The 27,875-nt window shown below is 35.3% G+C and overlaps 1 protein-coding gene across 5 annotated transcripts in view; it reads right to left on the bottom strand.

The window, feature by feature from the left end:
• The window catches only part of KCNH8 (potassium voltage-gated channel subfamily H member 8), a 396,050-nt gene that overhangs the window by 190,574 nt on the left and 177,601 nt on the right, over positions 1-27,875 (bottom strand). For all 5 annotated transcript variants that reach the window (XM_073023635.1, XM_073023634.1, XM_008009256.3 and 2 more), the window contains 2 exons: positions 6,103-6,230; positions 814-1,054 (listed from right to left, as the gene is read on the bottom strand). In XM_073023635.1, the coding sequence (XP_072879736.1) occupies positions 814-1,054; positions 6,103-6,230 (369 nt within the window). The remainder of the gene's footprint in view (positions 1-813; positions 1,055-6,102; positions 6,231-27,875) is intronic.

Below are 27,875 nucleotides of genomic sequence, written 5' to 3'. Positions count from 1 at the left end.
GAAAGAAGCAGGTATCAGCTGCTAACGACAGTCAATAATTCAACAGGGAGTCAATCTGTTGACTTAACAGACTTTAAGTTAAGTTTAAGTCCCTGTTGACTTTAAGTCAGGGACTTAAAGACCCGGAATCTGTCCTAGAATGAGCAAGCTAAAGCTAGGCTTTGGTCTAAACAAGATGAAGATTTAAAGGACAGGAAAATAGGAAAAGGCTTACAAGATTGGCACAGATGCAGCTTCAACTGAGGTACCCAATATTCTAGTGATAAATTCTCTTAACAAACATCCTTTGGGGCCTTTTCTTTAATTAAAATCAGATACTCACTGCTTCTCCAGATTTACTGCAAGGCTTATGTAACGCTTTGTTTCTGCAACCAGGTCACCTATTGAAACCATCAACGTGCTGAAAGGGCACGGAAGGGCATGGAGAAAGAACCACGTCAAGGAGTGGACCACTGTCACAACACCACTGGTGGGTTTTTGCCAAATCCCATCTCTGACCCTACAAGTTTAAGATCATGAAGGATGTGAGAACACAAACAAAACAGCTGTTAAATCTTTTTTAGCCCATTTTGGATGAAATAAGTATAGAAACACAGGAGATCAGTTTAGATCTGTTTGAATAAAGGAACAGGAAAAGTTGGAAGAGGCAATTTTCAGAAATCCAAATACAGTATGCGCTTCTCCAAAATTTGCATCAGAGGCTGAATCACGCCCATGCAAATGGATCTTAGTTCAAATTCATATCAGAAAAATCTGGAACACACTTCACTTCCCATATGCAAATATCCTAGGAAAGCAGCTGTTTGTTCTTACCTATAATAAAAAGGATCTCCACTGCAATGTCACTGACAGTTGTGCTCCGAGTTGTGGATAGGTCGTCATTGCCAATAAAGCAAACGTTGTAAGGTACAGTCACAGCAACATAAAACGTTGCCAACAAAATAAGCCAGTCCCAGCCAGCTTTAAAAGTGCTAAAATGCAAAAGTATGAATTTGGACTTTTTTGCATCAGAAACTTTATACTCCGGAAATGCTGGTTTATCTACAAAAACATTCTGTGGATGAAGACAAAAAGGAGAGAAAGGAGAAACACAACATTAGAAACAAGGATTACATAGTTTGAAACATACACTTTTGTGAGGAGGATCATTCACTACACAATGCAATATCTTACAAGTGACTTTTAAAAGTTGGTGATGCAAAACATCTAAACATCTAAAACTGAGCAGAGATCTTTGTTATAAGGAACAGGAATATGCAGTTTAGTCATGAAGCTAAGTGAGTAACCCAGATTTTGTTCATTAAAAAATAAAAAAGACCATTACCTAAGATGTCATCAAAAAACATTCACAGTTACATGTAATCCTACACACATTATAAACACAAAGCTATATTTACATTCCTATTGTCATGGGAACATTCTGTATACTTATAGATTTCTGATGACAGTCATTATCTAAAGACTACATTTGACCTGATATTTTACTCATGACAGCAATGGTATCTTTCTTTCCAAAAAGAATAGATATATGACCAATAATATATTGGTAAACAGTTTACATTTCTTTCCAAATATAGCTAAGTCATGCTAACTACTTTCATTTTTTGCATTGTGGCTGTTGGTGAAGTTGGGAACCCAAACCTCATTACCTTGATAGACACAGATGCAGTCTGACATGCACCAGACATTGTTCAGATAGTAAAGTAAGAAACAGTTACTTAAGAGTTATTATTCAAGTCAGGGGAGAAGAAAGCCAGTGTTCACTGTGCAGTTGACTAAATGCAGAATAGCTGGAGTTTTTGATAACTGCAAAAGCACTTCACTTTGAATGCAGTTCAAATTGATGAACAATTCCCTTGTTGCTAGAAGACAAAGGGAGGCCCAACAATAGCATGTGTGGAAATTTGACAAGCCTGTGACCAGATACTTGCAGACCTTGCTTTGACCTCAATTAATGAGAAATCCAAGATAGGTAATGGAAACTTATATTTGAAAGTTTAGTTGAATTAACAGAGCAGTTAAAAATTCCAGAATACATATTACTTGTAGGTCACTATGTTGTGTTCTTGTCTCACTCATTGAGGGAAGGGCAGATTAATGTGAAGTGTTCAGGGATCCTGAAGTACCTGAGGATTCAAGAAAGGTTCAGAAACATCAGGAACATCTAGCTCTAAGTGGTGACTGTCAGTGATTGAATAGTTCTGCTACCTTGATATTAATGCACCCCTGTCTGGCATTTCTCTTTGGTAGGTATTTTCAACCCATGTTTCCACTTCCTGTTAATATTCTCACTCAACCCACACAGGCATCTCATAATGTCAGCACTTCGTGGTGGGTCACTGTTAAACTATTTCCAGATGGTCCTTAGATGCCCATCTGCCACTGCATCTATGTTTCATACAATTCCCTGATATTCATCCTGTCTCCTTTGCCTCATTCTCTGGTTTGAAGAAACCAGTTCCAAAGGTAGACTTTGGCATAAAACAGAGAAGAGGAGACGAAGTAGCCCTGTTGGGCTTCTCATAAAAATTCAGTCTGTTACATTGGAAGAGGGAATTGAGGTCTGTAACCATTAATCGTCCCACTATTGATAAACACTTCTAGTTATAACAACATGATTGATTCTAATCCAAATTTTCCCTGAATATTTACTACAATAAAGAGTTATCAGAAGCCATGGGAAATATCTCATTTTCTATCCACATAAGTTTTTCCTATTATATTACAGAAATTAAAATTTTACAGTGCTTGAGGGAACATTGATATTTAGGGGTAATGATTTGGGAAAACTAAAAAGTGAAGTTTTTGCTTTTGTTTTTGATTATGCTGATAATGAAGCATTAGGGATTCTGTCACAAAAGTTCAGCAATATATCACTTTTCTGTACAAATCAGAAAATAAATCACATGGTTTCATTTTGTAAGCTACTTAGAACATATTTTAAAAATATTTTTAAAAGATACTGAGAATTCAATACATTTGAGATTAGATTTACATTTTGAAATGTTGTTAACTCAAATCCTGCAAACATCTTTACATAATCACCTGAGTGAAAAAAAATAGATGCTCCTCTTCTTCCACCAGTTTTTGTAACGTTTTATCAAAATCCTTTCAAATGAAAAAAATACTTAAAATTATAAAAAAAAATTGTACACAGTTGTAAAATTATGCTTTTTAGCAGGAAGTAGGGAAGAAGACATGTTATTTGTAACTGTCAAACATGGAGTTTGTCTACTCTAGACGTTAGGTTTATCTTATTTATTAATCTTCAATCATATTTCTTTAGTACCAATGGTGTTTTAGATGTTTAACCTCTAACCTGTGACACCAACAAAATAGTTAACTCCAGTGCCTAATTAAGCTAATTGTTTCCTAAACTATTTTTGCAATAGTTCCTTTGAAGCTATCATCTGAAAGAGCAAGAGAATGCGAAAATATTTCTACAGTCACTTCAGTGAGTAATCTAAAGCCAGTGTATGCCTTTGATGATTACCACTGTCCCCTGCCGGAAATACGCACTTGTAGCACTCTCCTTTCAAGCTTCCAAGGCTCTAGTGTGATCTTTAACATTTCTTCGTGTTGAAAACATTTGCATCATCTCATTCTTATTTGATTGACAGAATAACAAATTAAGGAAGGTAGAATTTGAAAACACCTTTTTCAAGGTATACCAGGCAAAGTTAGAGCCAGACTAAAATATGTTGCATCCTGATTCCCAAACCTGCTGATGACCTGATGAGTTCATTTGACTATGGCTGAAGCATATATTCCTGTTCCACAGAACTGTATCTGAGAAACAGCAAGGTAAGAGTCAGAAGCACGGTGGCTTTGAATTAGAAGATTAAAGATTGGGTACCACAACTGCTGCTTCTAATAAGTTGAGTTTTTTCCATCATTAAAATGGGACTAATAAAAATCAGACCTAGTATTGGCTTCTATGAGAATCAGATAATATGATTTAAGTAAAAGGAATTTGTAAATAGCAAACGACTATAAAATGTTAAGAATTATTTTTTGTGTGTGCAAATGTTATTACAGCCAGAATTTCCAGAAAATTTGTTTATTTAATAAACTATACAAGTCATTTCCTCTTCTCCCTTCTGTCTTCCTTCTATCTGCCATTTAGCCATTCTACTCTGTTATTCCCGAAAGGAGATGGTGAACAGGTGAACAGGGCAAATCCTGATTCCATACTTTGCTTCAGGAATAAGATATTACCTGTAGTATTAGATATTACCTGTAGTATTACCTGTAGTATTAGAGTCACTGTGCTGATTAGGCATCTTAAATTACTATGTATTATTTTAATACTCTACCCTGATGTTTGTATTTCTTAAATGAATGGCAATTAAGCAAATTAGCTAAGTAATGGGAGTTATACTTTTTTTGAAATCATATTTTTAAGTACTGCTTTGTACTTTGTTAAATCTAAAGGGAAAAATAGCATGCCCAGCAAATGCATTTTAAAGCACTAATTCTTACTACGTTTAAATTCTCCACTAAAAGCTAGATAGTGTCAGCTTTCAGCCTTACAGAATCTGTGCATAATATTTGTTTAGGTGCTTTGCTGGTTGGTTTGCATGGAATCAAGCCCAGATGTAGTTACCTTTGTTTCTTCCTATAACTTGCTTATGTCAGTAAGGCTGACTTGGTAACTGAAAGGGGACGTAAATAGGCACCAGTGGAAGGATCCATAGATCAAGTGGTGTGTACTGTTTCAAGCCTCTCCCTGGATTCCCAGGAAATCAATATAACACTAGGGCACACGTATCCCTAGAGAACCTTTATATTGAATTAGGACCAAAAAAAAAAAAAAAAAATCAAAATGTGACCTTCCACAGTGGTACATGGCAGACCAGCACGGACATGGTTGATGGTCCTGGGAGGACAAATGATTCAAAACATCTTGTTCTGGCTTCCAGAAAGTTGCACTGAAGTAGAGCCAGGTTTGCAGCACTTTCATGTCAAATCTGGCTCCTCACCCTGGGTTCATAGATCTTTCTTTGTTCACTACAATCAGAGAAATGAATACTTTGTATGTCTGATGAATGGTCCTGTTTTATCAAAGCATGTGTATGTGTATGTCAGATTAGGTAGTCCTTGAGCTTGCTGTGTTAAAAATAAAATGCCTAAGGATCCCCCCTCTGTCATTAACTCCCAGAACTTCTGGATCTTAAATGAATTCCAAAATAGATCTGGTCATTTCATGTGACTTTTTCTTGTCATTGGCAAGTTAGATGCTGGTATTTAATCTGCCACCTATAGTCACACAACCCCCCATATACGTTCTGATGATTCCATAAGGCAAATTAATGACATTAACATCATTTTAAAACTCTGACTATCTACAACTAAATAGATATTGTTCTAGGTTTCTCAGTGAAGTCTCTTAGTGCTAAGAACCAGTTACAAAATTCCGTGTGAAATCCTGGAGGATATATGTCATGTAAAATTGGAAAGAATCACCTTATACAGGCATAGTTATTTGTTGTGGCTTTGACAGAGAGACACCATATTTCAGAAAGCAACTCTGTTGTAATTTACTAAAAGTGTGACTTTCCAAAATTGTTTAATGTATGGTATGCAATTGTAAATCCAGTGTTTTACTGTGAAATTTTCAACTGTGTTTTATATATAATGAAAGTTTTTTAGTGGCGTAATGGCTTTGATTTGGTCATGTTTCTCCTGGATAAAAGCATTTGTACAACTGGATAACGTGCAAAACGATGGAACTAAAATTAAATTTGAGAAATTTTAACCAATAAACTATGAATGTGTAATATGACTTGCTGCATCATTTTTGTTTCATAAAATGTAACCAGTGTGTCCCCATTTGCAGTGTCCCTAGTACCATATTTACTTCACTGCAATAATATTCTAATCTCTATGCTGTGATAACACTATGATTAAGCACTTTTATTATAGAAATGCCTCATGACTGCTGACCTTTTCCAGTTTGTTCTATATAGAAAAGCACAAACCAAAGTGGAAAAAAAAATGTAGGCAAGCCAGTAAATGGGTAATTGAGGCCTTTCTTTAACGAGTCAAACATTGCCACCAGGGGAAACACTAGCATTCGTCCTGTACACACATACCACCTACGTTATTTATTTTCAATTTGTTCTTTTCTCTTCTTTGCAGGTGCCCAGAGATGTGATAAAGGACTGCTCGACTCCGTCTCCGGGCTGAGTCAAAGTGGGTCCCTGCTCTTGATCTTCCTTTGACTTTGTCTGAGGGAAAATAAAGCTCATTAGACACAAATGCATGCATCATTTCACCTCCAGAATGTCGTTTTGACAATTCCCTTTCAAGAGCATATTGTACATGTTTTCCAATACCTAAAATAATCTGCTGGATCCTAATGACATTTAATTTAATTTTAGTCCTTTATAATTTGTACATTTTTATCATCATATTGACTGCATTAATTTTTAAAAATTAAAGTAAAACATACATGAAAAGAGGAGCACTTTCAAATAGTTCAGGAAATCATTAATGGGTATTATTCCTTCCTTCCTGCTGTTCCACACTGAAATCGCTAATTCTACTCTCAACATTTAAAAACATTCTTTGCAGAAAAATTTCTAATATGTACCCTATATCCACACTTATATTTTTTCTCTGCATATATATATAAGTTTACAGTAAAAATTGTTTACTTATTACTTTTTTCACATTAAAATACTTGCAAATCATTCAATATTTGCATATTATAGTTCTCTCCTATTTTTTTAAACGGCTAATAGCACATTATGTTAAGGATATAACTAATTTTATTAATTTTACTATTTCTCTATCATGAAGATTCAGATTTACCTAAGTTTTTTTGTCAAAATCCGTGTGGCCAATCCTGCAAAGAAAATTCTTAAATGCATACAGCTTTAAGTTTATTAAGTAAATAAATTACTGGCAGAGGTATGTACATTTTAAATTTTGGTATACATATTCCATATTTCATTCCAGCAATTTACAGTACCAGCAAGTGAATAGACGTGCTTGCTTCACCACACACATGCCAAAACTATAAACTATTAAATGAGTATTGGCTAATATTTGGATAGTTGAAAAATGCCATTTTAATTTGTATTATAAAAATCATGAGTGTGGATGAGCATGCTTTAAATATTTATTGTTTGTTTGTATTGATTTTTCTGGTCTATTCAGTTTTGTCAATTTTGAAATCGAAGTAGTGTTTTTAAATTTATTTGCAGTAGCTCTTTGTATACTAGAGTAATGGCCATTTTCTCATCATATTTGCCACCAAAAATGTTCCCAATTTGTTCTTGACTTTGGAATTCATTTACGCAGTTTATAAATTCTAAAATACCCGTTGTCATGTTACAGTAGGTAGTTACTCAGACATGAACAGTGCAGGAGAGGACCATCTCCCCAGGAATGTCAAGCAAACATTAGTTGATGGTCTGGTGGTTGCTAAACCATCGCTCTGAAATGATAATTGGCTGCAGCCAGTGCCAGCGAAGGACAGTATCCCGATAGGTAGAAAACACCTGAGCTGGTGATGTTAGGAGTTGAATGAGTGGGCTCAAGCATGTGCACTAAGAGGCAAAATGGTGGTGTTTAACTGGTACATAACCTTCCTCTGGGAATGCACTACTGGTAAGGGAAAGCACCTCAAGTGAACAAGGAAAACACCTTCAGTAAACACACTGTGCATGCAGCCCCTCCCTAGTGCTGGCAGGCCACTGTGCATGTGGACAGCCTACCTCAAGAGAAGAGTCAAGAAAAGAGAAATGGAAACCCTAGAACCACGCTAATGTGTAAAACCCCAAGTCAAAGGCTGAACAGAGAACTTGGATCTCTCAAGTCACGTGCTTGGCCCGCTTCCAAGTGTACATTGCTTCCTTTCATTCCTGCTCTAAAGAATTTTAAATAAACTCTCAATCTTAAAACTTGCCTTGGTCTCTCCCTCTGCCTTAAACCTATTTCTGCCCCTTGGTTGAATTCTTTCCTCCAAGAAGGCAATCATGGAGTTTGCTGCAGACCTATATGGATTTGCCACTGGTTTCAGTCAGACTTATCTTTCTATTTCTGGTGTCTAGACATTATGCCCTGCATAGCCAAACTATTGTCACACAAAAATATATGCAAGTTTATTCCAATATATTTTGCCCTTACTTTAAAAAGTTTTAACATTTAAATCTTTAATCCAATTGGACTGTATTTTAGTAAAACAAAGTAAGGATCTAGCTATATTGTTTTCTTTCTAAAGGGCTACTGTTCAAGAAAAATAAAGTGGTTATGTTACATTAAGAAACATTTAGTCATTATTTGATCAAATTTCACCCTAAATAAATTGTATCTATGTTATAATTATTCCAAATATAAAAACATTAAAATCTATTTATTTAAGTTCATTATAAAATCTCTCTACTATTATTAAAGCTCTTTGATATCTCTCCTTCATAAAAAAAATTTGGTTTAGTTGCTATGTCATGGAAGCCATATGACTGCTGTTGATGCCTACTGTGTGCCAGGCTCTGTTCTAGATCTTCCAAATGTATTATTAAAACTGATCTTCGTAAGTATCTTATGAAATAAGTATTATTATTCGCCATTTACAGATGAGAAAACTGAAGGTCTAATAACACATTAGATGGTCACACATCTAGTAACAGGAGTAGAGTCAGTATGTGAAGTCAGATTGGTCTCGAGTCCCTCTTCTTTCCACACACAGAACCAAGTCCCTTAGTGACTTCAATTAGTGTTCGGGACTGCCGCTTTTTATCGACTTTCACATAGAATAACAGGTATTATAATTCCTGCCCATCTGAGACCTCACTCCAAGTCTTTCATGGACTTTAATTACCCCTACCTCCAGAATTCCCACACCACTCTGGGATGCTTTAATGACCAGCAAATGGGGTGTTTGATTCACCGCAAAAGTCTAATTGAATGTTACTTTTAAAAAAAGCATTCACCTTTTGCTGCATACTTGAAAAAATATTGAAAATCAAATTTGCCACATTACTATAGACTTGCATCACTAAAAATAGATTTTAAAACACCCAGAATAATATCAAAAAGGACACTTTTTAAAAACTTGTGGCTGAACAAAGCACATTTCATGGTTACTGCTAAAAGTTAAGATCATATCTTCGTGTGTTAAATTTTTTTTTGATCTACATAGAATCTTTGTAAATTACATTTGAAAATGGAATTATTACTCCAGCAAGGAGTAATTTTAAATATATTTAAACTTGAAAACAGCCAGAGTTTTCAGACAATCTCTACAGAAATTTGGTAGGAATGGCCAACAGGCTGCTTATACAATATCAATTGGCTTCAAAATGTCAAGTGGAATTACAATGCTAACTACAAAATGAACCAGATTAGATATTCACAACCGTCAATAAACCAATTCCCTTCTCAGTGGAGAAATCTAATTAATAACTGAGATTTTCCAAATCAAACGACAGCAGTTTTACCATCTTAGAAAAGGTCCCCTCAAAGGGAAGTGTCAAAGAATAATTTGTGATAGTCTTGACTCTAAATGGAAGAAAAAAAAGTTTTCTGTGCAAATATTTAGTCACGATTGAACCCTCATGCAAGATTGGGTTGAAAATCATTCTACTTTACTATAATATTCATGACAGCAATATTTGTAATCTGCATATCTACACAAACCACAAACACATCAGTATGTATATATATACACATAACATATGGGTGTGTGTGTATGTATAACTAGAAATAAGCCAAATGTCCACAAATAAAACAATGCATACAGGCATAGTAATGACATAGAATATCAGAATTCCATCAAACTGAACTTACATAGGAAATAAATGGGAAATGAATGAAATAGTGTCTTCCTATTAACACAGAAATATCTCAAAAACACAATACTGAGTACAACAGCAAAAAATGAAAGAGAAAAAAATGGCAACATTTAAACAATATTCACAGATGTGTAAAACTAAATAACATACTGTTTAGAGAAATGTACAACTGCTGTAAAACTGTATGTAATCACATGACTACAACCAGCTGCACAAGAGGCTAGAAAACAGAATCTCCAGTTGACCACCATGCCTTACTAAATGGTATTAGTATAATTGTATTTCTTAAACTGGATTGGGGGTATATAATGATCTGTAATAATATTTTATACTTCATATATATTTTTAATATAAAATTATTTCACCAAAAAAGGACAACAATAAAGTGATATTAAACCATTTAACAATGAAACCTGATAAAATGATACAGAGTGGCGGTAGAAGTGGTGGTGGTGGTAGGGAACAAACTGCTTGAGATGGATGACCCAGGGTTAAAATCTGAAGAACCAATAGTTGTTAATAAGATAGGGTCAGAGGAGCAAAGACAAGGTGTGAGGATCTCAGGCAGAAAGGAGTTCAGCATCTTTGAAGAACTGAACGAAGTCCAGAAGAGTTAGTATATGGTGAAAGGAAGGAAGAGCAGTAAAAAGGGGAACTAGAAGGTAGGCAGAAGTCAGACAGCTCATTCAGCACCTTTGAAGCCACATTAGAATTTTTGCTCTTGACTATAAGTGCAATGATAAAAGTATTAGTTAGGAAACAAACAAATAAAAAAGCCTAAATTATTTTTTTAAAAAGCCTAAAATATATATTTGCAGCTACTTGAATAAGAAGATAACACTCTCTCCCCTATCTCCTTCTCTCCTCTCTCTTTCTCTCTCTGTCTCTCTCTCTCTCTCTCTGTGTGTGTGTGTGTGTGTGTGTGTGTGTGTTTTCTGTCTCCCTCATTCTCTTCTTGTTTCCTATAACATAGCACAGATTAGCAAGCTACAGTGCTGGAGCACATGAAGCAACAGTAAGATTTTAAACCTTCAAATGACATGAGAACATTTGAGTTTTCAAAAGAACAAATTGACTTGTAATGGGTGATTTTATTAGAAAGAGACAACAGAAGTTGATAGGAGATTACTCAGGAGCCTGTTTTAGTAGATCAGTAAAAACATGGTAAGACTAAAGTGGTAGCTAGCAGTAGATGTGGAGCAAAGCCGGCACGTTTGAAATACGTGTAGAGATAAAAGTTGCCTGGCTTTGTCAATTAGTTGATTATGAAATTATCTAGTAAGAGTGGTCAGAGTAAAAGGAGAAAATCTAGGTCTTCCCTTTTTCTTTCAGTGATGAAAAGGTGAAGATTTCAATTGCCACCAGGTCAATGAAGGTAAATAAGTAAAATACAAGAGGAGCAGGTAGTGGTCAGTAAGCAGGATAATTAAATAAGCCATTTTAGTTACTAAGCAACACTGAGAGATGAAAATTTCCAGGAAAAAAATTAAAGTTATGATTAGACTCCACTGAGTTAGGACTTCTGAACAAAACATCATACATTAGCAATATTCCCTTAACCTCCATCATGTTCTAGGCATTATGCCAGGAACTTTGTCTTGATTCTTTTTAAATCCTCACTTTGTTAGGCATTAGTTTTTCTATTAACTGAAGGGGAAAAAAAGCATAAAACAAACTTGAAGATCATGAAAATTGTGTACTTGTCCAAATTCACACAGAAGTGGGAGGGTTGATATTTGAATTCTCAATGAACTTCCGTGAAATCACATGTTCTTTCCAACTCACCATAGTAAATAATAGATCACTGAGCTGTGAGCCTGTCCAATATTTTTACTTATCTGTGTTATAGTGTTGAGTCAAAATGGATCTCTTCTAGGCAGGAGTTATCTTCTCTGCTAGACAGGGTCTTCTCTTATTTCGCTCTCTTTCTTACACTAAAAAGGATGTACGCTGAAATGTACTCTCTCTCCAGTTGTCATTTTAGGTTTTATTTCCTTTCCACTTTCTCTCATATCCCTACTTTTACATTGTAAACTACTACTTTTATAACATGCTTTTTTAAAAAATAGAGCACTTGTTCCCATTTAAATATCAATGCAGAAACTTATAGTTCAAGATGCAAAGGAAACGTCCTTTTAAAAAAATTACAATAAAATTATACATTTTTACATTCTAAATTATATAGCATTGAAAAACATTAAAAACACAGGAAATCTGAAAATCCAAAATCACAGTGAAGTAACTTCATCTGTCTCAGAAACTGATAGCTGTGGTGGCAAAAAATAAATAAAATTATAGGGAATGTTAATACATTGATTTACAAGTTATTATGGCTAATACATTAATAATGTTAATGTTAATAATTATCTATAATTAATGAATGAGTATCTACGGTATCTACCAAAGAAAGAATTTCTCTTCTTTTCTATGCTCATGGAATATTCCTAGCAGTTGATTTTGTTCTGCAAACACAATTTCAAAAATATTTCAAAAAATAGAAGTCATGTGTATGAAAACAATTCTCCATATAATGGCTCAAACTCTATTTTGATTTATTAAATTTCTGTATAGTTTTTTATATTAAGAGAAATTAGTAAGCAAATTTGTAGACTTTTGGAAATAAAAGACTTTTTAAAAAGAAATAATGTTAATAAGCACATTTGATATCCAAACTCAATGGATGTAATCAGATGAATGAGAGAAAAATCAATACTTAAAATGTACCTATTACAAAATATATCATATAAAATATCTAATACATGAAACAAACTACATATTTAAAATATTAAATATGTAGAACTTTAAGACACCAAATAAATATAATAATATAATAGGAAAACAACAAATAAGAGTAAACTAGGTTATAGAAACAAAAGAAATGAAACAGAAAACAAAATGTTTTTAAAAATGTGGCCAATTAAACGGAAAGAAGATAAGAGAATTAAACTTCTGGCAGTTGTATTCAAGGAAAAGAAATAAGACCAACACAAATAATATTCAGAATAAAAACAAGATCATGAATTTGGAAGACTTTAGAAATTATAAAATTACTTTGTAGAAAATTACATTTTCATAGTTTTGTAGATTTAATGAATACTTTGAGGGCAGGAGTCAATTACCAAAATAGTTCCAAACAGTAGTAAAAATTTTGAATAGACCAGTAATGTGGAAAGAAGCAGAGAAAGAGACTATCCCATGTCACTTACCACCCCTCTCTGAGGCCTATTGCAGAGGGTTTTAAAGTCAAAGTTATCAAGCTTTAAAAGAACAGATAATTCTTTTAACAACTTCAGAGAATAAAAGAGCCAAAAAATTTGTGAATACACTTAGAACTCTGGAAAACTTGGTACCAAAACTGTGTGTGTGTGTGTGTGTGTGTGTGTGTGTGTGTATGTATGTGTGTGTATATATATATCACTTTCACTTATAGATGCAAAAATCCTTAATAAAACATTAGTAAACTGAATATAGAAATACAGTAAAAGAAAAATATATCAGTCTCATGTAGGATTTATGCTAAGAGTCGTTCCCTTTTAGGGAATCAATATAATTCAGCAGATCTGTAAATAAAACAAAACACATGACCATTTCTGTAAATACCAGATTTTATATATAACTCAGTAAACATTTGTGTTTTTTAAAAAAGCTTTATAAAATGCAATAGAAGGACTCTTCTTTAAAAATATTCAACAGTAACGAAGGGAACAGTCTTATTTAGTGGGGTGGCAGTTTTTGTAACTTATAAAAAGGCTGAAATCTAAAAACTATACATATTTTAGAGAGAGAGAATAAAGGTAATTTAAACTCATTATGGAAAATTGGGGAAACACAGAAAAAATATATATGTAGAGAGAGAATAAAGGTAATTTAAATTCATTATGGAAAATTCGGAAATACAGAAAAATAAAAAAGAAAGAATGCCTGATTGGCTTCAATATCAAGAATTTCAAGCATTTCCTTCCAAATTTTTATTGCATTTATTTTTTATAAGCTCAACTACAATTAAATAGTGCATACACATTTCTTCCTTGAATATTAAAAATAATACATGTGCATTTTACTAAATTAAGAAGTGAAAAACAATGTAAAGCAGGAAATGAATCTCTTTCATAATACCACCTCCCAGTAATAATTTAACATTTTGGTGGACTTATTTTTTGGCTTTGTTCTAGGCTTTCTTTTTCTTTTCTTTTCTTTTCTTTTTTTTTTAACATCACTGACCTCATATAAATTAATCTTAAACATAACTAACACAGGAATAGTTATAGATCTTAGATATAAAGAGGCTTTAAGGGGCAAATATCTGCCAAAGTACACGAGACTGGACTTTTAGTTTTGCTCAATTTTAAAAAAGCCTGTGACTCAGTTCATTCAATATAAATTTTGAATATATACATCATATATATATGTAATCATTATTAAAAGGTTTGAAATGCAAATGGCCATTTGGCCACAAATTAAGCCCTGCTTTGGTTTGTTTTTTAGAGATGAGGTCTTGCTGTGTGGCCCAGGCTGGAGTACGGTGGCTATTCCCAGGTACAATCATCGCAAGCTATAGCCTCGACCTCCTGAAGCTTTGCTTTTGTGATGAGAAATAAGAAGACAGGTTCTACTTGCTGAGTTGTAGTACATGTTAGGCTACACTGGCCAGATGCCTGCTCAGGACTAAAAGCCTGAAGTCTATAGCGCTGGGAGTGTACCTGTCCAGAACCATCACCTCTTAGGCCTCAGTCCACTTATGAATTTCCCTCAGGTGAAGTGAGTGGCTCTTCCCAGAACATCCTGCATTCAATGACGGTCCATATGGGACTGTAATGAGGGGTCCCTGCCCAATTCGAGACAACTCTGCAGAGCACCCAGTTTTAGCTGCTGGTGAACTTGGAGTCGGCAAATATCTTATAACTGCATTGCAGCCCAGCTTATCCCTCTGCCCACTCTTCTTTTTATTCCTTTATTTAAACTTTTATCCCATAAGTGCTGCTAAGAAAAATTTCCAATATGAACTGTGGGGAAAAAATGTGCCCCAGAAAAACTAGTTGCTGATACACAAAAATGACTACAAGTGAAAGAGGAATCATGTAGGGAATTGATGAAGGGTGTCGTTTACACTGTGAACTGAAGAATCCTTCTGGATTAATACATAACTGGTCCAAATTTGTTAAGGAAGGACACAAATTTATATCTTCCACATTCTTAAATTTATAATTTTGAATCATTTCTGTTGGCTGGAATACATTGTCATTTTTTAAAGAAAAGTATATGGAGTATGTATTTTATCATTTTCCATGTACTGAATTATACAACAGTCTATTGTGAATTTTGTTACCGTGAGAGTGTTATAAAAACCTGCTAATCTCTAGGTCTAGCAAGAGCAGTAGCATACTGCCAGGGTCAGGGCAGGGAAAGCACTCCAAACCTCTGTAGACAACAGGGGAAGTGCTGTCTGCAGAAATTTAAAAACAATAATAAATCCAACTACATTTGGTCAGTTTTGTATTCTTACCATGCGTTTGCAATTCTAAACAAAAAATCTTTTGTTGATTTAGGTTCAAAACAATTGCATGGTTACTGTTAAATTTTAATAGTATATGGAAGCTTTGAATTAGCACATTTATAATACAAATTACATCCTGGGAAAAGTATTTCTAAACCACTCATCTGACAAAGGACTTAGATGTAGAATATATAAAGAACTCTGAATACTCAATAATAAGAAAACCAAACAATCCAATTAGAAAATAATCAAAAGACATTTCACTAGAGGATATAAAAATAGCAAATCACCACATGAAAAGATGTTTAAAAACACTAACCATTAAGGGCATGCAAATTGAGACTACAATTAGATATCAATAGACACCATATGAGATATCAATACACAATAGCAAAATAAAAAATAGTTACAGTATCAAATTCTGGTGATGATGTGCAGAAACTGGATCTCTCACACATTGCTGGTGGAAATGAGAAGTAAAACAGTCACTCTATGCCGGGCTCAATGGCTCACCCCTGTAACCCCAGCACTTTGGGAGGCCAAGGAGGGTGGATCACTTGAGGTCAGTAGTTCAAGACCAGCCTGTTCAACATGATGAAACCCCGTCTCTACTAAAAATACAAAAATTAGCTGGGTGTGGTGGCACGCACCTGTAATCCCAGCTACTTAGGAGGCTGAGGCATGAGAATCACCCGAACCTGGGAGGCACAAGTTGCAGTGAGTTGAGATCGTGCCACTGTCTCAGCCTAGGGGACAGAGGGAGACTCTGTCTCAAAACAATGGAAAAATAAAAAGAAAAAGAAAAACTGTTAATCTAAAAAATAGGTTGGGAATTTCTTGAAGAAAAAAGCCTTAAACATATCTTAACCATACAAGTGAGCAATTGCACTGTTGGAGAACTATTCCAGAGAAATGGAGGCATGTCCTCATGAAGCCCTGTGTACAATTGTTAAGTAAACTGGTCTATCTATACCATGAAATACAATTCAGACATAAAAAAGAATAGACAATGGAAGTGTGCAGCAACTTGAATTGATCTCCAGGGCATTAAGTTGAGTGGAAAAAGTTAATCTCAAGAGGTTACACATTGCATTGTTCTATGATAGCATTCTCTAAATGTTGTAGATGGAGAACAGACTAGCAGTAGTCAGGCATTAGGGATGGTAGAGGGTGATGGGGTTGGTATGACTGTAAAAGGGTAGCAAGAGGGAGATTTTTGTAGTGATAGAAGTTTGAACAAAAGCAAAGCAATGTTTTGTAAGTGAACCTGAAACTTCCCAATATGAGGAAATAGGCCTGAAATCTTGAGTCAGTGTAGTTCACACACGTGAAATGTATGTGAAAAAAAAGTAATATATAGCAAAAATAGGTGATATATACATCCTTAAAGTACAAATACTTAAAAAAAATTTCTCTTACCAAATAATCTGATATTGGCCATTTTGAGTATGGATCTTCACAAGTAAAATGGTTCAGAGTCTAGGTATTTCATTGTATTTGACTTAGACTTAGTTTCATCATGATAGAAGACTCACCGTGTTACACAAATGTAATTAGAATAAATAGGAGCTAGTATTTAATGGCACAACAGAGTGATAACAATCGATAGTAATTTGTTGTACATTTTACAAAAACTAAAAGGGTATAACTGGAATGTTTGTAACACAAAGAAATGATAAACGCTTGGGGGGATGGATATTCCATTTACCCTGATGTGACTATTATGCATTGTATGCCTGTACCAAAATATCTTACGCATCCCATAAATACCTAAATCTATTATGTACTCATAAAAATTAAAAATAATTGGCCAGCACGGTGGCTCAAGCCTGTAATCCCAGCACTTTGGGAGGCCGAGGCGGACAGATTATGAGGTCAAGAGGTCATGATCATCCTGGCCAAGAAGGTGAAACCCTGTCTCTACTAAAAATGCAAAAAATTAGCCAGGTGTGGTGACACACACTTATAGGCCCAGGTACTCGGGAGGCTGAGGCAGGAGAATCACTTGAACCTGGGAGGCGGAGGTTGCAGTGAGCCGAGATTGAGCCATTGAACTCCAGTCTGGCACCAGAGCGAGACTCTGTCTCAAAATAATAATAATAATAATAATAATAATAATAATAAAAAAATAAAATAATTAAAGAAAGAAATCCGTCTCAAAATCTAAATCTTCTCAAAGTCAACATGTAGCTATTACTGTTACCAACATCAGAAAGCCAGAACCTTATATTATAAGAAAAAATCTCAAAAAACTTCCCCACAGTATTAGAAAATGATACAAAGTATGAATTTTGATTTTTAAAAAACTTTATTTATACTACCTTGCAAGAAATAGTCTGCCTACAGTGAACTGATTATTATTTGGTATCATTGGTTGGAGATTTATGTCCTTCTGGGAAGATGGCAGATACTGCAATTTTGAGTCTTACTTCTTCAGTAGAGAATATGACATTTTAAGAAAAAATTGAGAAAATGTCTGATGGAATTTAGCTTTGAAAGGTAGTTCAAAAGACTAGGCACCTCACAATATATGATTATCCTTTGCCTATAGGTGATCCTCTAAAGTTAAATAAGTTATGAAGAAATGAGAGTTTTCTTCCTTACAAAAATATCATAACATTTGCTAGGAAGTCCTGACTATGGGGAGACACTCCTATGTTTGTACTATATGATACCAAAACAAACCCCAAAATTTCCCTATTAGTGGTTAAGAATAAAACAAATATTTTGGTTTTCCTATTCCTTGCATTAACTTCCTGATAGTATTTTCCAAATCTTGTTTGTAATGTCCCCAAATGGCACAATTTCAGGATAACTTGATGCTCCCAATATTAAAATAACTTCAATTCAACTTAAATGTCAAAAATAAATATGACTCCCACAATAGTTTCACAATAGGTGTTGGAAATTCATTGTCTTCTTATAACCCCATCAGTTATAAGGAAGATGTTGTGAGACAGAAAGCTCATATAAACAATTTCTGACTTCGTTGAGATCATTTATGGTCAGAAAAATAGACATAATTGAGGATATGGTGGCACACATGAGCACTAAATGGAAGTATTTGTGGAATATAAGGAAGATGTTTACAAGGGAGAATAAGAACAATAAAAAAATCAATAGAGAAACTAGCCTCTGGTCTGAGCCTAGAAAACATACTTTTGGCCAAGCTTATGGAAGAAAGGGAATTCTAGACTGAGAATGCTTGAGCAAAAATATGTTAGAATACTTTATCATTTGAGAAAAAGATTACATACATTATGTGTGGTAGTGTGTAATGGATGCTGTGGGAGACAAAATTGAGAGTAAAATTTCAGCAAAATTCAGTAGAGATCTTGAATAATAGGCTAAAGAATTTAATCCTAACTCTTTTTCCTTCTTTTGGAAAAAAACATTATTAAACACGCAAGAGTATACTTCTCAATATCACAGAAGAGTTTCCAAATACAAGTGTTAGAAGGAAAAAAAAAAAAAACAAACAAACAAACTAAAAGCTAAAAGCCAATCAGAAACAGTTTGGGTGTGCAGAGGACTGGAGGAGGGACAGGGACTGCACATGGGAAGGAGCCACTTTTGTATTCCATAATTTGATCTTGTTGTGCCAGAATGCATGTTTTTTTTTCCTCCAAATGAGGAATTCATTTCAAATAGGAATTTCCTTTATTCTTCTGGAACTGAAATGCTTAGTGCTATCCCTAACATCAACCATGGGATTTTTGAAGTTATCCCAAATTTGCAATGCAAAGCACTTTTATGTATCTTCCAGTTGTAGATCGAAATAGCAAAAGTGAATGCTAAGACCCTCCTAAGTTTTTATCCTCCTAAATAAAGACGTTCCCTTCTAGAGAACAAATGTATCATAAAATGTCAAAACTAGAAGAGAATAAAATGAAAAGAAAAAACCTAGAAAAATATCCTAAAATATCGAATGCGGTCATTTCTAAATATAAGCTTTTAATATTATTATAATTATAGCTTTACCTATTGTTCTTATTGTTCCTATGCTGCTTCTACAACGTTACATCAACTATACTTAGCTTTACTCTCCCAAAATCTTGGTGATGAAGCCTTCTGAATGTGCTGTCCAAGCAAAGATAAGGTAATAGTAGCATCAAAGATTAGGTGAGGTTTATAGAAAGAAACATATCCAGGCTTACCAAAGTATGAAGTCAAGAATATAGTATGTGATCAGCTTTCAAAGCATTTACAAGTGCTGCAAGTTAGTGAAATAGCTGTCTCCATAAACAGAGGAAATGTCAGGAAACCTCAGAATGTCCTTCTGGTTCTGGCATATTGGAATCCTAACTCTTAAAAGAAATATTGGGGTTATCTAGACAAGGAAGATGTGATCTGACTTCTGCTTTTGGATTTGGAGTGATGTATTTATTAAAGAAAGGTTTTAGAAGTAGAAAGACCAAACAAATGGTGCTAGCTATAAAAACTCTAATGGATTGGTAAGAACTATCCTTTGGTTATTTACTTTTTTAGAACATATTTCTGACAGTATTTATCAAGGACATAAATAAAGAAATCATCCAGCAACACCCACCAAAAGAAAAAAAGTGCCTGCATATTGTATCTATAGCAAGTATAATAATATGATAGAAACAGGATTCTTTTATTCACTATTTTATTTTAATGCTTAGTCAAATATTGGTTAGGAGTTTCTTTTATGGAAATTCTAATCACACAAAATAACGTATGAATCAAGAAAGATAATGCGCTTTTCTTGATTTTTCTTTTCAAAAATTGCAATCACTCAATTGTCCCTAATCATTGCTATTACTTTCTATTTATATATTTTTTCCACAGAATTTATGAAGACACTGACTAATGCTGTATCTGGAATCTTTCATAGATAAAATGGCCCTAAAAGCAAATTTTTACTGCTTCTCTGGTTGTGCAATTCAACACGTTGTTATTGAAAAGTTGCCAATTGTTTAGTTCTATTTACAGTGTGTGAAATTTAAAGTGAGTAGTCGGGGGACACATGGTTTAAAATACCCCCAAATTCATCATGGAGCATAAAACTGATGGAAACGGTTTGGAAACAAATAGATTAAAATACAAGGTTACAAATATTATTAATAAGCACCAGAAACATTAGACAACGCTTCTGAAAAAGAAAAGATTTCGTATGGATTTAGGAATAGGCAATGATAGTTTATTTGGCAAAAGGAAAGTATGAGCCAAGGCTTAGCAGTAGCAATAACATGGCAAACTCAGGAAAGAATAATGCACCCAGCACAAGAGAATAATAGTTGTCAAAATGCTTAATAAATCTTGAAGAATTTGTTGAACAATATCAGTAGGTTTATGACAAATATGTTTGATTGTTATGAACAGTGGTTAGAAATTTTCAAAAATGTTTTTCTTCTAGGAAAAGGTAATGGGATAGAAAAAAACTGAGAGAGAGAGAGAGACATGTGGAAATAGGAAGAAATAAAGTAACACTTATTGAGCATCTCTTAAGTTTCAGTTAATCACTATGCATAAACTATATTAATATAAATCTAATATTAACCCTTTGAGGTAAGTTTTGTCCCCTCTATTAGTTAGTAGATGAGAAGACTTGAAGTAAAAGAGCTTACATATTTTGCTCAGTGTCATATTACTAGAAATAAGTAGACCTGACATCCACTTGAAGGTCTATATGTTTCTAAAACCTGTGTATTTTCTACTAGGCATATTGAATTAGAAATAATGATGACAACACTCACTCCATATAACCTGAGAAACCAGTGACATCACTGATATTGTCAGGAGAGACATGAAAAATGAACAAGGAAAGAAAGGAGAAAAAGGTGGAAGGTGTAATAAAATGTTAGATTGTCTGTAAATATGGCCATGGGGCCAGGCGTGGTGGCTCATACCTGTAATCCCGGCACTTTCAGAGGCTGAGACTGGCAGATTACTTGAGGTCAGGAGTTCAAGACCAGCCCAGCCAACATGGTGAAACCCCGTCCCTACTAAAAATACAAAAATTAGCCAGACATGGTGGTGTGTGCCTGTTATCCCAGCGACTTGAGAGGCTGAGACAGGAGAGTTGCTTGAACCTAGGAGATGGTGGCTGCAGTGAGCCTAGATCACACTACTGCACTCTAGCCTGGGTGACAGAGTGAGACCCTGTCTCAAAACTAAATAAGTAAATATGGCCAGCAATTAGCCATCACATTCTTATTCATATGTGCTTGTCTTCCTACCAATAGATAAAGGTTGTTTTCTCTCCCCTTGAATTTGAGCTGGTCCTGTGGCTTTCTTTGACCATTAAAGTATGGCAGAAAAGACTGTGTGACTTCTGGACTTATGCAGCTTCCATATTTGCCCTCTTGAGAGCCAACCATTATGTAAAGTCTCAAAGCTCAACTACTGAATAAGAAGAGAAAGCAAGCCAGAGAGAGAGAACCAGACATCTTAGACAATGGAATGACCCCCAGTGATTTTACCCTCCTCAGTTAAGGGCCCTGCTAAGACACCAGATATATGAATGAAGTCCTTCAGAATATTCTGGCCCCAGCCAAGTTCCAAGCTGATAGTAGCTACATGAATGACTCCAGCCAATACTATTTGAAACAGAAGAACCATGTAGCTAACCCACAGAATCATAAAATATAAAAACTATTTTTGTTTTCAATTTTTCAAGTTTTGGGGAAATTTGCTGTGCAGCAAAGACTAACTGGTACAACAAGTTCGGGATCTTGAAATGGAGAAAACTAGTCATCAGGAAAATACAGGCATAGCAGGAGAGTAGTGCCACCTTAGTCTATCTTTATTCAAATCCTTGAGCCTATATCTGATATTAACAGCTACTTCTATTAAAATATAAATACTCTCTGGAAGAAATAGCTGCTTAGCAGGAATTAGTTGACAATCAGTAGAATACCAACATTTGGCACAGGATGAAGGGAATGATTTTACCTATGCCTGACTCAGAAAAAGGAGTTTAAAAAGTTCAGAGATACTTCATGATTTTGCAGAGCCTTGACTCTGGTCATGTCTAGTTAATATCAACACCATTACTTCCACAACAAATCATAATGATTTATTATATATATATTTTTAACTTTTATTTTAAGTTCAGGGGTACCTGTGCAGGCTTGTTACATAGGTAAACGTGTGAATGTGTGTCATGGCGGGCGGGGGCGGGGGTTGTTGTGCAGATTATCTCATCATCCAGGTATTAAGCCTAGTATCCGTTAGTTATTTTTCTGGATCTTCTCCCTCCTCACATCCTCCACCCTCCTATAGGCCCCAGTGTGTATTGTTCCACTCTATGTGCCTATGAGTTCTCATCATTTGGCTCCCACTTATAAGTAAGAACCTGTGGTATTTGGTTTTGTGTTCCTGCATTAGTTTGCTAAGGATAATGGCCTCGAGCCTCATCAATGTCCCTGCAAAAGGCATGATCTTGTTCTTTTCTACGGGTGCATAGTATTTTGTGATGTATATGTACATTTTCTTTGTCCAGTCTATCATTGATGGACATTTAGGTTGATTCCATGTCTTTGCTATTGTGAATAATGCTTCAATGAACATACATGTGCATGTCTTTATAATATTACCAAACGATTTACAGTTCTTTGGGTATGTACTCAGTAAGGTGATTGTTGGGTCTAATGGTATTTCTATCTTTAGGTCTTTGAGAAATTGCTAAACTGTCTTCCACAATGGTTGAACTGAATTACACTCCTACCAAAAGTGTATTAGCATTCATTTTACTGCATAACATCACCAACATCTGTTATTTTTTGACATTTCACACTGGCCATTCTGACTGGTGTGAGATGCTATCTCATTGTGGTTTTGATTTGCATTTCTCTAATGATGAATGCTGTTGAGCTTTTATTCATGACTGTTGGCCGCATGTATGTCTTCTTTTGAGAAGTGTCTGTTCATGTCCCTTGCCCATTTTTTAGTGGGGTTGTTTTTTTCTTGTCAATATGTTTAAGTTCCTTATATATGCTGGATACTAGACCTTTGTCAGATGCATAATTCGGGAAAATTTTTCCCCCATTCTTTGGTTTATCTTTCTACTCTATTGATAGTGTCTTTTGCTGTGTAGAGCTCTTTAGTTTAATTAGATCCCATTTGTCAATTTTTGTTTTTGTTGCAATTTCTTTTTGTGTCTTCATCATGAAATCTTTGTCCATGCCTATGCCCTAAATGGTATTGCCTAGGATGTCTTCCAGGGTTTTTATGGTTTTGAGTTTTACATTTAAGTCTTTAATTCATCCTGAGTTAATTTTTTAATATGGTGTAAGGAAGCAGTCCAGTTTCAATCTTCTGCATATGGCTAGCTAGTTATCCCAGCACCATTTATTGAATAGGGAGTCCTTTCCCTATTGCTTGTTTCTGTCAGGTTTGTTGAAGATCACATAGCTGTAGGCATGCAGTCTTATTTCTGGGTTGTCTGTGCTGTCCCATTGGTCTATTTGTCTGTTCTTAAATCAGTATCATGCTCTTCTGGTTACCGTACTCCAGCAGTACAGTTTGAAATCAGGTAGCCTGATGCCTCCAGCTTTGTTCTTTTTGCTTAAAATTGCCTTGGCTGTTCGGGCCCTTTTTTGGTTCCACACGAATTTTAAAGTATTTTTTTTTTTCTAGTTCTGTGAAGAATGTCAACGGTAGTTTAATGGGAACAGCATTGAATTTATAAATTGCTTTGGGCAGTACGGGCATTTTAATGACATTGACTCTTCCTATTCATGAGCATGGAATGTTTTTCCAATTGTGTGATCTCTGATTTCTTTGTGTAGTGGTCTGTAGTACTCCCTGTGGAGACCTTTCACCATCCTGGTTAGCTGTATTCCTAGGTATTTTATTGTTTTGTAGCAACTGTGAGTGAGAATTCTTTCATGGTATGGTTTGATTCTGTGTCCCCACCCAAATCTCATCTCCAGTTGTAATTCATATAGTCCCCACATGTTGAGGAAGGGACCTGGTGGAAGGTGGCTGAATCATGGAAGTGGTTTTCCCCATGCTGTTCCTGTGACAGTGAGTGAGTTCTCATGAGATCTGATGGTTTTATAAGCGTTTGGAAGTCCCTCCTCTACTCTTTTCTTTCCTGCTGCCTTGTGAAGAAGATACTTGCTTCTTCTTTACCTTCTGCCATGATTGTAAGTTTCCCAAGGCCACCCCAGCCATGTGGAACTGTGAGTCAATTAAGCCTCTTTCCTTTATAAATTGCTCAGTCTCTGTTATAAATCCATTTGCCTGGAAACCACACTCCCATTGCCCACAGCAGCCACACCAAGTCCCACCCCCAAAAAAGTATGAGCTCAGACACACCTAACCCTGCCCCATTGAATGGTCTTTCTCTACCCACTCTGGTAGCTGAAGACAAAGCACATAATCTCTTGGGAGTGCTATGGCTCCACCCACTGCCTGATCCTATACTACTACAGCTGATGTGCTCTTGAAAATGCCACCACCTGGCTGAAGGCCAACCAATACAAAACCAGTGCACTTAACAAAAATACAACCAAGAACCTTCACAGGGTCCACTTCACTCCCCTGCTACCTCCACTGGAGCAGGTGATGGTGTCCATGGCTGAGAGACCTGAAAACAAATCACATCATAGCACTCTTTGCAGACACTCTCCAGTAATGGCCTAGAGCCCAGTTGCTCCACTGGGTGGCTAGATCCGGAAGAGAAATAACAATCATTGCAGTTCGGATCTCAGGAAGCCCCATCCTTAGGGGAAAGGGAAGAGCACCACATCAATGAAGCACCCTGTGGGACAATAAAATCTGAACAGCAACCAAGAGTCCCAGATCTTCCCTGTGACATAGTATACCCAAATGACAAGGAACTAGAAAATCAATTCTGGTAATATGACAAAACAAGGTTCTTTAATACCCGAAAAGATCACACTAGCTCACCAGCAATGAATCCAAACCCAGACAAAACCTCTGAATTGCCAGAAAAAGAACTCAGAAGCCAATTATTTTTTATTTTATTTTTATTTTTTTGAGATGGAGTCTCGTTCTGTTGCCCAGGCTGGAGTGCAGTGGCGTGATCTCGGCTCACTGCAAGCTCCGCCTCCCAGGTTCACGCCATTCTCCTGCCTTGGCCTCCTGAGTAGCAGAGACTACAAGCGCCCACCACCATGCCCGGCTAATTTTTTGTATTTTTTAGTAGAGACGGGGTTTCACTGTGTTAGCCAGAATGGTCTCAATCTCCTGACTTCATGATCCACCTGCCTCGGTCTCCCAAAGTGCTGGGATTACAGGTGTGAGTCACTGCACCCAGTCCAGAAGCCAATTATTAAGCCAATCAAGGAGGCACCAGAGAAAGGTAAAATCCATTTAAAGAAATAAAAGAAATACAGGATATGAATGGAAAAAAACTGCAATGAAATAGATAGTATACGTAAAAAACAATCACAATTTCTGGAAATGAAGGACACACTTAGAGAATTGCAACATGCATGGGAAAGTTTCAGCAACAGAATTGAACAAATAGAAGAAAGAACTTCAGAGCTCGAAGACAAGGCATTTGAATTAACCCAAGTCAATAAAGACAAAGCAAAAAGAATAAAAAAAAAATTAACAAAGCCTCCAAGAAGTTTGGGATTATGTCAAAAGACCAAACCTAAGAATAACTGGTGTTCCCGAAGAAGAGAAATCTAAAAGTCTGGAAAACATGTTAGAGGGAATAATCAAGGAAAGCTTCCCTGGCCTTGCTAGAGATCTAGATATCCAAATAAAAGATTTTCAAAGAACATCAAGGAAATTCATCATAAAATGATCATTGCCTAGGCACATAGTCATCAGGTTATCTAAAGTCAAGACAAGGGAAAGAATCTTAAGAGCTGTGAGGTAAAAGCATCAGACAACCTATAAAAGAAAACCTATCAGATTAACAGCAAATCTCTCAACAGAAACCTTACAAACAAGAAGGGATTGGGGTCCAATCTTTAGCCTCCTAAAACAAAACAATTATCAGCCAAGAATTTTGTATGCACTGAAACTAAACTTCATAAAAGAAGGAAAGATAAAGTCTTTTCCAGACACACATAAAAAATGCTGAAAGAATTCACCACTACCAACAAGCCAGCACTATAAGAACTTCTAAAAGGAGCTTTAAATTTTGAAACAAATCCTCAAAATACACCAAAATAGATTATTCTTAAAGCATAAATCTCACAGGACTTATAAAACAATAACAGAATGAAAAAAAAGGTATTCAGGTAACAAATAGCATGATAAATAGAATAGTACCTCACATCTCAATACTAACATTTAATGAAAATGGCCTAAGTCCTCCAGTTAAAAGATACAGAATGGCAAAATGGATAAGAATTCACGAACTAAGTATCTGCTGTCTTCAAGAGACTCAAGAGATTCACCTGACACGTAAGGACTAACATAAACTTAACGTGAAGGGGTGGAAAAAGAAATTCTACGAAAATGGACACCAAAGAAGAATAGTAGTAGCTACTCTTATATCAGACAAAAAAAAAAAAAAAACTTTAAAGTGACAGCAGTTAAAAAAGACAAAGAAGGACATTATATAACGATAAAAGGACCAGTCCAACAGGAAAATATCACAATCCTAAATATATATGCACCTAACACCGGAGCTCCCAAATTTATAAAATAATTACTACTAGACCTAAGAAATGAGATAGACAGCAACACAATAATAGTGGGGGACTTCAATACCCCACTGACAGCACTAGACAGGTCATCAGGACAGAAAGTCAACAAAGAAACAATGGACTTAAACAATACTCTAGAACAAATGAACTTAACAGATATTTACAGAACATTCTACCCAACAACTGCAGAATATACATTCTATTCATCAGCACATGGAACATTCTCCAAGATAGACCATATGATAAGTCACAACAAGTCTCAATAAATTTAAGAAAATAGAAATTATATCAAGTACTGTCTCAGACCACAGTGGAATAAAATTGGAAATCAACTCCAGTAGGAACCCTCAAAACCAGGCAAATACATAGAAGTTAAATAACCTGCTCTTGAATGATCATTAGGTCTACAATGAAATCAAGATGTAAATTCAAAAATTCTTTGAACTGAATAATAGTGACACAACATATCAATACCTCTGAGATACAGCAAAGACTGTGCTAAGAGAAAAGTTCATACCGTTAAATGTCCACATCAAAAAGTTTGAAAGAGCAAAAATAGACAATCTAAGGTCACACCTCGAAGAACTGGAGAAACAAACCAAACCCAAACCCAGCAGAAGAAAAGAAATAACAAAGATCAGGGCAAAACTAAATAAAATTAAAACAAAAACAAATACAAAAATTAAATGAACCAAAAACCTGGTTCTTTGAAAAGATAAATAAAATTGATAGACCATCAGCAAGATTAAGCCAAAAAGAAAAGAGAAGATCCAAATAAGCTCAATTAGAAACAAAATGGGAGATACTGCAACAGATATCACAGAAATTCATAAGATCATTCAAGGCTACTATGAATAACTTTACATGCATCAACTAGAAAACCTGGAGGAGATGAATAAATTCCTGGAAATATACAACCCTCCTAGATTAAACCAGGAAGAAATAGAAACTCTGAACAGACCAGTAACAAGCAGCGAG

This window comes from Chlorocebus sabaeus, chromosome 15 (genome assembly GCF_047675955.1).
Source record: "Chlorocebus sabaeus isolate Y175 chromosome 15, mChlSab1.0.hap1, whole genome shotgun sequence".
Taxonomy (NCBI): Eukaryota; Metazoa; Chordata; class Mammalia; order Primates; family Cercopithecidae; genus Chlorocebus; species Chlorocebus sabaeus.
The sequence above is the reverse complement of the archived record's forward strand: the minus strand, read 5'-3'. Positions and strand labels throughout refer to the sequence as shown.